At 42.9% G+C, this 13,703-nt stretch overlaps 1 protein-coding gene and 1 long non-coding RNA gene across 22 annotated transcripts in view; one reads left to right on the top strand and one right to left on the bottom strand.

The window, feature by feature from the left end:
• Positions 1 to 13,703, top strand: part of PTK2 (protein tyrosine kinase 2) — a 430,903-nt gene that overhangs the window by 409,726 nt on the left and 7,474 nt on the right. For 14 of the 21 annotated variants that reach the window (XM_030546388.1, XM_030546385.1, XM_030546393.1 and 11 more), the window contains 3 exons: positions 1,788 to 1,796; positions 4,230 to 4,385; positions 5,098 to 5,178. In XM_030546388.1, the coding sequence (XP_030402248.1) occupies positions 1,788 to 1,796; positions 4,230 to 4,385; positions 5,098 to 5,178 (246 nt within the window). The remainder of the gene's footprint in view (positions 1 to 1,787; positions 1,797 to 4,229; positions 4,386 to 5,097; positions 5,179 to 13,703) is intronic. The other 7 variants (XM_030546389.1, XM_030546386.1, XM_030546404.1 and 4 more) reach the window with 1 other exon arrangement.
• LOC115642705 overlaps positions 1 to 13,703 on the bottom strand; it is a 62,579-nt gene that overhangs the window by 46,903 nt on the left and 1,973 nt on the right. The gene's annotated exons all lie outside the window — the stretch shown is intronic.

The following is a 13,703-nucleotide window of genomic DNA, read 5'->3' as shown; positions in this document are numbered from 1 at the left end:
AAAAACCAAGAATCTTTTGTACATACTCACACACAGGCTTCGGTCGTGTTAGCATTTGATTGGTGGTTAGCAAACCCTGCACTTCTGCAATCTGCTCAGCAAAAATCAGCTTAGGACCAGCTTCAACTGCCTCAAGACTGACAAGGAAAGACAGTTCAAAAGTTCAGGCTACTGTGTCCGTGAGGTGTCCAATTTCTCCTAATGGTTGCCAGCTATTATAAGGCTACTAGCTGTTAGGGGGTCGCTGCTGACTGTCACAGCACTGAAGCCATGTGTTTAGCAAAAATGGACTATTTCCACAAGGTCATTTCTCTCTTTCTCTCTGTTTTTTGTTCTGAGATTATCTGAATGCTTCAGAATCAGCATAAATGAACAGAACAGGCCACTTAGAGCTAGACTGTATATTACAAAATGAGGCCAGTGCTTTTCAAGTTGCCAAACCTCAGAAAATGTAAAAAGCAATAACAGATGTGTTACTAAATTCAGCTTTTCTGACTAGAATTCCCTTATAAATATTAACACTTGATGAACGTTAAAAGTATTTGCAGAAAAAATATGCCTTTGACACCAGGGCCAGACAAATAGTATAATACAAAGGTAATTGGAGACATTAGATTTAATAAAAGATCCACAGACTCTCAGTGGTTAGAGCTAGTGGCTTCTTTTCAGAGGAAAATTGGTTTTGTGTTAATTTTCTGGATTGAAAGTCTGTTTTTCCTGAGACTGGTTTGTCTTACCTTCTTTCGGGAAGCTTGTATTTGAATACAACCTGGCTTTGTCAAAGTCTTCCAAGTTAAAAAGATTATTTTCCTGGGATCATTCATTAGTGCATAAAAATATGATAAAGAAATGAGCCTCTTGCAAACTGTGCCGGTTGAACTTATAAAGTCCTAACTCCCTTTTCCATAATGCCAGAATACAAGTAAAAATGACAAGACTCAAGGCTCTTAGTCCCTGGAGCCTGTGGAGAGATATGCATCAAAAAAATGTACAGTATACAGTTGCTTGTTCGGGGGAAGTCAGCCAACCATGTGAAGATAACCCTGGTTGTTTAGTTTGTGGTGGAGCAGTGTTGGTGTTGGCTATAGAAACAGCAGAGAGAAAAAAAATAAGTATCAAGAACTACAGATACCCTTATTCTGTCATTCCAAGACCCAGCCAAAGGAATCAAATGCGTTGTGTGTAATCAGTCCAAAATGGTCTCTCAGTTTATAACCACAGTCTTAAACAAGAATCTTCATGAACAAGAGCAGTACAGTTAGACAACTAAATATTTCCTACTATGAGGACTTCAAAAACAAATCTTCAAGCAAGAATTATGCAACTTCTGCCTGATCTATCAAGCAATGGATTATTAGTCATGTTAAAAAATACCAGCATTTCACCTAGTACACTGTTTCCTACTATGAAAAAAACATCTAACCCCATTTACCACTTTTCTATTTGCCAGATTGGTTTGTTCCTGTCGAGCTTTGCATGTCCTCTTCTCCATTTATTTTGTAAAATGTAAGCATGGGTGCATGGCAGATAACTTCACTTCCTGTGCTGGGGTGCTAAGAAGATTGCTCAGACATTGTGCTTCCGTAACAAATGGACCAACAGCTAACATGAGCCAGCCAAAATTGTTATGAATGCATTTTTGTTGCAGGCTTTTTTTAACTGATCTCTTGTTGCTGCACATGTTTTGTTGGGGTTTTTCCTGCTGCATTTTATTAATATTGTTTTTCTTTTTCTCCCTTCCTTTGGTAAATTTCTTTAACCTTCCCACATATTCTGCTCAACAATAGCCATGGAGGGTAAGCACAGAGTATATGTGTACGTGCGCGTGCTATTCACAAATGGCTTTGCATGTGACTTCACAATAGAGATGATTAAGTGTTTAATTTCTACAACTGTGTCACTGAAATTTACTAGAATTCACACCACCTTGCATCACCAGCGTAACCAATACCAATATCCATTTTCCCATCAGTGTAAGAGATTAATGCTTTATCGGTGTATTTTCTATCAGCACCTACTTAGTGGAATGCAGCAAAATTGGATTACTTTGTGCTAAATCCTGGATTCCTTACTCAGGCAAAGTACCTAGGCATTTCTGTGGCATCATCACTGTAGTATCTGAGTGTTTCCCAGCTATTTAAAAATACAAATTAGGCTCTTTTTTTTCTTTTCACTCTGTAGACTTAAGCTTGAATAGCTTTTTGTTTGCTTTTTTACATTTGTGTGTGAATGGGAATGAGAATTTATTGAGGGAAAGCTAAGCCAACGAAATGAATTTTGCATTTTATTCTGGAAGTGGTGAGGCCCATGGTCATTTTTCTTTTCTGGTAGAAAGGTCCATAGTGTGAGCCCAGCTTCTATGAACAGTCCTCCTACTTTCATGAGCCTCACCCTTCTTGTGGAATAAAGCTGCCATAGTTACAGAAGGAGCTGGGGTCAGTTTCATGGAAGGCTTTGAATAGCAAGACAGAACCATTGAACTGGACTCTGTTCCATGCAGAGCCTGTATAGAGAGCAGAGCTCTGGGTTGATGTGTCCACAGTGACCTGTGTTGATACACTTGGTGGAGTGCTCTGTTTTGTATCAGTTAGTGCTTTTACCAATTAGAGCTTTTTCGGGGTCTGCAGCTTCATTCCTAGATATAATGGGTTGTCATAATCAAACCTGGAAGTCTCAAATGCTTGAATCACTGTGACCAGGTCTCTGTCCAACACAGGGCCGGCGCTTCCATTTAGGCGACCTAGGTGGTCGCCTAGAGCGCCAGGATTTGGGAGGGCGGCATTTTGCCAACCTCGGCGGCAATTTGGCGGCGGGGGGTCCTTCCGCGCTCTGGGTCGGCAGCGGCAATTCTGCGGCGGGTCCTTCACTCGCTCTGGGACCCGCCGCCAAAGTGCCTCAAAGACCAGGAGCGCGGAAGGACCTCCACCTAGGGCGCCAAAAACCCTGGCGCCGCTCCTGGTCCAACAGAGCAGAATACTACTCAGCTGCAGATGCAAGTGGACGTTTTTTGCTACAAAATGGCTCTGCTCTGATCATCCAGTATCATTAAGGTGTCTAAAAAAAACTTCAAGATTGGGGACTAGCTTTACAATCTAAGGGCAGATGCTGTTGAGAGTGGGGGATTTTACAGAGGAGCCAAGTATTTCAAACTTTGTTCCTCTTCCTAGCAGGATTACCTCAGTCTTGCTTGGATTCAGCTTTAGCTGGCTGGGCATCTATGGGAGTTTTGCTTGAGTTAAGGATTGCAGGATATAGCTGGTATTTCTCTGATCTACCAGAGAGATGAAACTGTTCAGTCTTATTAGCTGCATTGGCAGTGCTTTAATCCTGAGCATGTAAAATAAATTTCCATTTTCCTTAATGTTCCATGTGGATTCCACTAACAAAGTGTTTGGTAATCTACACTGCAGTACTCTTCCTCTCTGCTGCTGAGTGTGTTACTAACAACTTTTCCTTGACATAGCTGTGAGAGATTGAAAATTTGGGCTCAGATACTTCATTGTCTTGAGCTTTGTGTTATTATTTGCACCCAGGCAGAGTAAGTACAAAGTGGGTGTAAAGCAAAGAATTAAGATTTGGCAGTGTGCCCCATCTATTTGCACAGGTGTAAATGACTTCATGAGGTGCAAGCCAGTGAAGAGTCAATTTCTTTATCTGTCAGGAAAATCTGTATTTTGGGAATGTGTGAATTACCAATTCCTATATCAGAATAAATATGATCTAAGTTTTTGCTGAGAAAATGAGAGGTCTGAAAATCAAGTGTCAGGTTGAACAATTTGCTCCCTAAAACTAGCACCATGAAATTCATGCTTTGAAGGTGAATTTTTGCAAAATTTCAGAGAGAACAATCTCTGCAATTGAGAACCTCTAAGGAATTTTAAACATGATGTAAATATTTTTCGGTACGTCTCATTCCCAGATTCTCTCAATGCTGCTTGTTCTGTTCAGCAAGTCATAAGGGGAGCTCTTCAAACAATTCATGATGTAAAATTCCTCCAACTTCATTTCACTAACCAAACTCAGTCAAAAAACAATTAGACTGAAATACCTACAAATTTGATAGCAACGCTTAATCAAAAAGAACACTGGCTACATTTTCAGACGGTGTGGAGGGAAGGATCTTTCTTAAATCGGCAAACTATATCCTGGAGTTCTGTTGACTTTGTGAAGTAATCTAGCACCATCTCTTGGGGAAAGAGAGGAAAAACAGCATCTTTTTCTGCTTTTAGCTTCAGCCACAGGAAATCAGCCCTCCCCCCACTGCCAATTTGGATCGGTCCAATGACAAGGTGTATGAGAATGTAACTGGACTCGTGAAAGCTGTAATAGAAATGTCCAGTAAAATCCAGCCTGCCCCTCCAGAGGAGTATGTGCCCATGGTGAAGGTAAGAAGATGCCATTTTCTTCAATTATTCCTTTATTTCTATCCTGACTGGCACTGTAGTTGTTAATGCATAAAATAGAACATTGTGTAACACTGGAAAGCTTGTGAGTAGAAACATACCTGTCTGAGTCTGTGCGTGCATGATTTTCATTATCAGGGCAGGGGTGCTTTGAAGGATATTGAAAAATCATTACAATCATCAGTCTACCCTAGACTGTCTATGATCATGAAGAACTGAATGCGGTCTACAGCCATTTCTTTACTTTTTACAAAGAAAACGTGGATTTTTTAAATCGACTTTTTGACATCCTTCAGCCACTGTCAGTTTGGTGTGTATCTGTTTTGTCTCTGGTTAAGCCATTTTTCCATTTTATGAAAGTAAAAAATTCAGGGTGGGATTTTCAAAACCACTTAGCAGTGTTAGACCAATGCTGCTCTCATTTTGGTCAGTGGTCAAAGCATTTAGGCCAATACTGAGAGCTTTTGAAATTCTCACCCTAAATCCTTTGACAGCCACAATAATTTTTTAAGATGTAATAGGTGTTTGATTAAGAGATGTAATTGTATCCATAGGCATAAACAACATACCTAAGATGAAAGAAATAAAATAGTACTGAAAGGGAGTAATCAAATCGGAAAGTATCGCTGCATTGTTGTGCTGCCCTCTGTCCTGTTATAATATTGCTTTAATTGTTTTTTTTTTAATTTATTAGGAAGTTGGTTTGGCACTACGAACTTTACTGGCAACAGTAGATGAGACCATTCCAGTGCTCCCTGCAAGCACTCATCGAGAGGTATGTGAGGATTTGCTCATATATGGTTCAGTACATTAAGTGTTAAGTCATCTTCAACTAGGATAATTACATGTATTGTATCATGAGCTTTTATAAATATTAAAATACTAGATCCTTTTAATTTATTCACATACAGACACATTTCTTCTTCAAGTAGTGTCCTCATGAGTGCTCCATTTCTGGTGCACTTGTGCCTTGAGCCCTTAATTGGAGGTTTTTCTGCTAACAGTGCCTGTTTGGCCTACACTTGTGCCCTATGCCTCCTCATGCAGGACACCAAGGCTATATAGGGATGTGCAGGCAAACCACCCTCAGGCTCAGCTCCTTCTCTGCTGCCTTGGCCTGAGACAGAGCTCTAGCGTGCCCACCTTGAGCGTGCCTCAGCTATTTCATATTCTTATAGATGTTTGTTAAGTTAATAAGAACATAAGAACAGCCGTACCGGGTCAGATCAAAGGTCCATCTAGCCCAGTATCTGTCTACCGACAGTGGCCAATGCCAGGTGCCCCAGAGGGAGTGAAGCTAACAGGCAATGATCAAGTGATCTCTCTCCTGCTATCCATCTCCATCCTCTGATGAACAGAGGCTAGGGACATCATTCTTTACCTTTCCTGGCTAATAGCCATTTATGGACTTAGCCACCCTGAATTTATCCAGTTCCCTTTTAAACATTGTTATAGTCCCAGCCTTCACAACCTCCTCAGGTAAGGAGTTCCACAAGTTGACTGTGCGCTGTGTGAAGAACTTCCTTTTATTTGTTTTAAACCTGCTACCCATTAATTTCATTTGGTGACCCCTAGTTCTTGTATTATGGGAATATGTAAATAACTTTTCCTTATCCACTTTCTCCACATCACTCATGATTTTATATACCTCTATCATATCCCCCCTTAGTCTCCTCTTTTCCAAGCTGAAGAGGCCTAGCCTCTTTAATCTTTCCTCGTATGGGACCCTCTCCAACCCCCTAATCATTTTAGTTGCCCTTTTCTGAACCTTTTCTAGTGCTAGAATATCTTTTTTGAGGTGAGGAGACCACATCTGTACACAGTATTCGAGATGTGAACATACCATGGATTTATATAAGGGCAATAATATATTCTCAATCTTATTCTCTGTCCTCTTTTTAATGATTCCTAACATCCTGTTTGCTTTTTTGACTGCCTCTGTGCACTGCGTGGACATCTTCAGAGAACTATCCAAGATGCCACCAAGATTTTTTTCCTGACTCGTTGTAGCTAAATTAGCCCCCATCATATTGTATGTATAGTTGGGGATATTTTTTCCAATGTGCATTACTTTACATTTATCCACATTAAATTTCATTTGCCATTTTGTTGCCCAATCACTTAGTTTTGTGAGATCTTTTTGAAGTTCTTCACAATCTGCTTTGGTCTTAACTATCTTGAGTAGTTTAGTATCATCTGCAAACTTTGCCACCTCACTGTTTACCCCTTTCTCCAGATCCTTTATGAATAAATTGAATAGGATTGGTCCTAGGACTGACCCTTGGGGAACACCACTAGTTACCCCTCTCCATTCTGAGAATTTACCATTAATTCCTACCCTTTGTTCCCTGTCTTTTAACCAGTTCTCAATCCATGAAAGGACCTTCCCTTTTATCCCATGACAGCTTAATTTACGTAAGAGCCTTTGGTGAGGGACCTTGTCAAAGGCTTTCTGGAAATCTAAGTATACTATGTCAGCTGGATCCCCCTTGTCCACATGTTTGTTGACCCCTTCAAAGAACTCTAATAGATTAGTAACATACGATTTCCCTTTACAGAAACCATGTTGACTATTGCTCAACAGTTTATGTTTTTCTATGTGTCTGACAATTTTATTCTTAACTATTGTTTCGACTAATTTGCCCGGTATCGACGTTAGACTTACCGGTCTGTAATTGTCGGGATCACCTCTAGAGCCCTTTTTAAATATTGGTGTTACATTAGCTAACTTCCAGTCATTGGGTACCGAAGCCAATTTAAAGGACAGGTTACAAACCTTAGTTAATAGTTCCGCAACTTCACATTTGAGTTCTTTCAGAACTCTTGGGTGAATGCCATCTGGTCCCGGTGACTTGTTAATGTTGAGTTTATCAATTAATTCCAAAACCTCCTCTAGTGACACTTCAATCTGTGACAGTTCCTCAGATTTGTCACCTACAAAAGCCGGCTCAGGTTTGGTAATCTCCCTAACATCCTCGGCCATGAAGACTGAAGCAAAGAATCCCATTTAGTTTCTCCGCAATGACTTTATCGTCTTTAAGCGCTCCTTTTGTATTTCGATCGTCAAGGGGCCCCACTGGTTGTTTAGCAGGCTTCCTGCTACTGATGTACTTAAAAAACATTTTGTTATTACCTTTGGAGTTTTTGGCTAGCTGTTCTTCAAACTCCTCTTTGGCTTTTCTTATTACACTCTTGCACTTAAGCTGGCATGTCTGTGCTCCTTTCTATTTGCCTCACTAGGATTTGACTTCCACTTTTTATCTCTCACTGCTTCTTTTAAATGATTATTAAGCCACGCTGGCTCTTTTTTAGTTCTTTTACTGTGTTTCTTAATTTGGGGTATACATTGAAGTTGGACCTCTATTATGGTGTCTTTAAAAATGGCCCATGCAACTTGCAGGGATTTCACTTTAGTCACTGTACCTTTTAACTTTTGTTTAACTAACCCCCTCATTTTCGTATAGTTCCCTCTTTTGAAATTAAATGCCACAGTGTTGGGCTGTTGAGGTGTTCTTCCCCCAACAGAGATGTTGAATGCTATTGTATTATGGTCACTATTTCCAAGCGGTCCTGCTATAGTTACCTCTTGGACCAGCTCCTGCGCTCCACTCAGGATTAAATCTAGAGTTGCCTCTCCCCTTGTGGGTTCCCGTACAAGCTGCTCCGTGAAGCAGTCATATAATGTATCAAGAAATTTTATCTCTGCATTTCGTCCTGAAGTGAAATGTTCCCAGTTAATATGGAGATAATTGAAATCCCCCACTATTATTGAGTTCTTAATTTTGATAGCATCTCTAATTTCCCTTAGCATTTCATCATCACTGTTACTGTCCTGGTCAGGTGGTCAATAATAGATCCCTAATGTTATATTTTTATTAGAGTATGAAATTTCTATCCATAGTGATTCTATGGAACATGTGGATTCGCTTAAGAGTTTTACTTCATTTGAATCTACATTTTCTTTCACATATAGTGCCACTCCTCCCCCTGCATGACCTGTTCTGTCCTTCCGATATATTTTGTACCCTGGAATGATTGTGTCCCATTGATTGCTCTCAGTCCACCAGGTTTCTGTGATGCCTATTATATCAATATCCTCCTTTATCACAAGGCACTCTAGTTCACCCATCTTATTATTTAGACTTCTAGCATTTGTGTACAAGCACTTTAAAAACTTGTCCCTGTTTATTTGTCTGCCCTTTTCTGATGTGCCAGATTCTTTTTTAGTTTTTTCGTTTTGTTAGTATAGTTAGTTAATAGTAGTTATAGTTACTTAGTAAGTGTTAGTAGTGAGAGGATACTTAGTTTGTTTTTTCTTCTCCTCTCTTTTTCCTTGGAGAGCCTTGTCGTCTTGGCAGGGCATGCCTGGGTTGCCAAGCTTCAAACGGTGCCTCTCCTGCCAAGAGGCCATACCTGTGAGCGATGGTTGATTGGGGGAGTCCCATGTCTCCCAAAAGTGCAATTTCTGCCAGCTCTCATGTCAAGGACAAGGAAGAACAGGGAGATTAAGCTCAGATTGTTATTTATGGAGCACTTATTTTGATTAGCATCTGAATCAGGTTAGGGGACCTGCCCCATGTACATCTGTCTCTGCACAGATCCAGCGACTTTTCCACCTTGGCACAGGCTTCTTCTAAGAAGAGGAGGTTGTTGTAGGCTTCTGAGAGGGCTCCCAAAATGACATGTATGGACTCTCATCTGAAGGATCCTGTTCCAAAAAACCCCAAGTTCCATATAAAATCTACAGTCTTCAAAGCTTTAACTTCTCAGCTTAGTACTGTTGACTTGAAGAACTCCTCCTCCGAGGCCAACAGAGCTGGAAAGCCCTGGAGCTTGAGAGAGAGACATGGCTCCAAAAGGGCTTCTGTACCCTCTATCCAGGGACAAGGAGGGCAAGCATAAGCACTCCGATCTGGTACTGTCAGACTCCGTCCCGCTGTTGGCACCTGTCCATTCAGCACCCTTGGTACTGATGAAGCAACACTGCCAAACTCCATTGGCACCTACATCAGTACACCTGCCATTCATTGTACCATCAGCTTTGGCTACCGTGTCAGTACCAATTCCTGCAAGAGTGTAGATATGTGAGAGACCTGTCCATAAAGTATGTGCCAGAATCCACATTCCACATGGTTATCAAGCATCTTTTGGTACCGAGAGCTCAGTCTCAAGAATGCTGCCATCTCCCAGAACTGCAGGACTCTCCAACCTTTTCTATGTGGGCTCCTCCACTGAACAATATTGAGGAGAATTAAAGGGACTTCTAGTCAGTCCCTTCTTTCAGTGTGGTGTTCCCCAACATATCCTGTCAGGAACTCATTCTTTGACAATCACAGGGAAGTTTGCAACTGCCATCAAAGGTGATGGAACCAACTCTGTATGCCACCCCCACTCCTGTATGGGCCCCCTCTCCGGTGGTGATACTGGGATCCCTGGACTTCTTGCCAACAGCAATTCTCCAGACCACCGGTAACATCTCAAAGGGAGACTAGGGTTGCTCAGTCTTCTCCTGCCCAACCAGCCTCCACACAGGAGGAGGCATTTGAGGAACAGGAGGACAGAGTGGATAAAGAGGACACCTATCCAACACCAATCTTATCCTTGTCTCGAGATGAAGCTGTTATGCCTACACCACCTTCCATGGCTGGTGATTTTCAGCAAGTTCAAGATCTTATAAAGAGGATAGTTGACATTCTTCAAATTCCACTTGAAGAGGTCAGGGATTCACAACTCAAGCTGTTGGATATCCCACAGTCAGCAGCACAGTACAGGGCGGCGTTACCCATCAGCAAGGCTCTCCTTAATCCAGCTAAGGCCGTGTAGCAAACAACTGCTACTATTCCATCAACGTGTAAAAAGGGCAGATAAGTATTATATTCCGCATAAGGACTCTGATTTCTTGTTCTTCCACCCTCCACTTAACTTCCTAGTAGCGGATGTGGTAAACAAGCAGGGCAGGCAACATTTCTCTTGGTCTACTCCACATGACAAGGACCAAAAGAGACTGGATCTATTTGTACGTAAGTCCTATTCATCAGCAACCCTGCAATTCAGGATCACAAACTATCAGATGCCACATACAATTTCACAAACTGGAATAGATTGATGGTCTTTACTGAACACCTGACATAGGAATATAGAGAGCAATTCCAGTCCATCATTTCAGATGGCCAGTTATTGGCCAGTACCATTCTTCAAGCATACTTGGATGTTGTGGACACTGCTGCCAGATCCATCTTGACAACAGTAGTTATGCACAGGTCATTATGGCTCCAGCTTTTGAGATTTCAGAGAGAAGTACAGAACACCATTGAAGCTTCCCCTTCATTGGTCGTAGGCTTTTCTTGGAGACCACAGATGAGTCCTTCCATAAACTGAAGGACGTTAGAGCCACTTTACGTTCCTTGGGCATATATATCCCTACAAATATGGGACCATATAGGGCACGAACTGCCCAGAGATTGCATCCTGCTCAGTTCTCTGGATTCCGTAGATCCACCAAATCCCAAAGGAAAATACATAAGTTTCAGAGAAAGAGGGCTGCCCACCGACCCCCCACAACTACACAACAATGTTCAAAGCAGCAATTTTGATAGGCCAGTTGAGGGTTCAAATCCGTCTGGTTTTATAGCTGCACCAATTTGCCCACCATGCTCCCTTTAGGGACCACATTTCCTATTTCCAACATTCCCGGAGATGGGTTACTACAGACAAGTGGGTCACAGAAATCATAACATCAAGCTGTACCATCCATTTTACATCACTCACTCTCTTCAATTCCTAATGAGTTTATATTAAGACAGGAGGTGAACTGTCTTCTCCTGTTAGGAACAATAGAGCCAGTCCCTCCCCCTCACAGGGTCAAGAGGTTTTACTTGAAGTATTTCCTCAGACCAAAGAAGGCTGGAGGGTGGAAGCTGATCTTAGATCTAAGATATCCAGACAAGTTTGTAAAGCCTCAGAAGTTCAGGATGTTGACTCTAGCAGCTATATTTCCTTCACTGGAAAAGGGGGATTGGTTTTCGGCTCTCGACGTACAAGATGCCTATTTCCACATAGCGATACACCCTTCACACAGGAAATATCTACAATTCACTATAGGTCAGGGTCATTTCCAATATAGAGTATTTCATTTCAGTTTGTCCTGTGCCCCCAGGGTGTTCTCCAAGGCCCTGGCAATAGCGGCTGCTTACCTCCAACAAGAGGAAATCCTAGTCTTCCTGTACCTTGACGACTGTCTACTCAAGGGCCATTTTTACAAAGCAGTTCTGTCTTCCACACAGACAGTCCTTGCTCTTTTCCAGGAGTTGGGTCTTCAGCTCAGTGTAAGGAAATTCATGTTAACCCCCTAAAGAAGATTCAGTTTATAGGGGCTTCTTTGGAATCATTCTATCCCTTAGACATGTTTGTAACTTTGTCTGATTTGGTATGGACAATTCAGGAGAGTTTTTGGACCACTATAAGGAACTGTCTTCAGCTTCTGGGACACACGGCAGCTTGCACTTCGATGACCAATCACACAATGTTATGCCTTCACTGCATTCAAGGTTGGCTCAGAACAACCTATTGTTCAGTCAGACACACCTTGGACAGGCAGGTGATGGTTCCTCTACAAGTGAGGAGCTCCTTGGCTTGATGGTAAGATCAACTCAGTGTCTGCCCGGGCATTCCCTTCTGTCACCCACCTCCATCACAAACTTCAACAACAGACACATTGCTGTTGGAATGGAGAGCTTATCTCAATGCTCTCTCAATTTAGGGTAGGTGGACAGCTCAGAAAACTAATCTCCACATCAATCTGTTGGAGCTCAGGGCTGACCGGAATGCCTACTTCCATTTCCTACTTCTTTTAAAATCAGTCAGGGCCATGGTGGACAACATGTGCTGCATGCTCTACATCAACAATCAGGGAGAAGCAAGATCCCCCTCTGTATGCCAAGCTATGGAACTGGTGCATAGCTCATCAGATCCAAATTTCAGGGCATCCCAGGCATTCAAAACACCACAGCCAGTGTTCTCAGGAGACACTACTCACAGGACTACAAATGGGAGCTAGACTCTGAAGTCCTCCACAACTTATTCCAAAGAAGGGGTCTGCTGGAGGTGGATCTCTTTGCCACTTCCAGGAACAAGAAGTGCCCTTTTTTCTGCTCAAGAGTGGGTCTGAGGCACCTCTCATTGGGAGATGCATGTCTTTCATCCTGGAAGAAGGGTTTGCTCTGTGCATTTCCTCCAACTCCACTAGTACTCAGGGTAATGAACAAAATCAGACAGGACAGAACCTGAATTATCCTTATATTACCAACGTGGCCTAGACAAGCTTGGTATCCTTACCTGCCTCATCTATGCGTCCATCCACTACTCAAACTCCTGACTACTCCTTATCTCCTCTCACAGGATGTGGGTCGCATGCTTCATTTCACTCCAATGTAGGGATTCTTTGCTTCCATGCATGCCCTCGATGCTCAGAGGAAGAGCAACAGGTGTTACTGAACATTTCGAAGAAGTCAACCTATGCTACTTGTACAATGTAGGGATTCTTTGCTTTCATGCATGCCCTCGACGCTCAGAGGAAGAGCAGCAGGTGTTACTGAATATTTCGAAGAAGTCAACCTGTGCTACTTACTTGCAAAAATGGAAGAGAGTCTTCCATTGGTGCTGTCATTGTTCCTTCCTGCTTTATATGTGCCTCTTTCAGTAATCCTGGATTATCTGATGGATCTGAAGAAATTGGGGTTAACAGTTAGCTCAGTTAAGGTCCATTTGCCTGCAGTATTAGCCCTTCATCCAACTATAGAGGGCTTTTCCATATTTGCTCATTCTGTGTCATCTAGGTTTATTAAGGGTTTGGGCAATCTCTGCCCCAGGGGAGGGGAAACCTTGGCCTGCGGGCTGGATACAGCCTATTGCTTAATTTCATCTGGCCTGTGGCAAGTCTCCACACTGCAGGCCGGAAGCCCCAAGCCTCAGTGCCGCCCCCGTCCCCCCGCCCCCAGGATGAAGCTGCAGGCCTGGCTCCGCAGCTCCCATTGGCCGGGAACCATGGCCAGTGAAAGCTGCAGGAGCAGCACCTGCAGGGCCAAGCTCCACACAGAGCTGCCTGCCCGTGCCTCCGCCTAGGTACCGGACATGGTGGCCACTGCCTTGAGCGGCACGGAGCCAGGGCAGGAAGGGAGCTTGCCTCAGCCCTGCTGCACTGTGGACCGGGGGCTGGCTGAGGTAAGCACTGCCTGGCCAGAGCCCACACACTAAACCCCCTGCCCCAGGTCAGATTCTCCTCCCTCACCCTAACTCCCTTCC

The sequence above is a fragment of the Gopherus evgoodei genome, unplaced genomic scaffold, assembly GCF_007399415.2.
Source record: "Gopherus evgoodei ecotype Sinaloan lineage unplaced genomic scaffold, rGopEvg1_v1.p scaffold_44_arrow_ctg1, whole genome shotgun sequence".
Taxonomy (NCBI): domain Eukaryota; kingdom Metazoa; phylum Chordata; order Testudines; family Testudinidae; genus Gopherus; species Gopherus evgoodei.
This window is presented reverse-complemented; position numbering and strand designations above follow the sequence as displayed.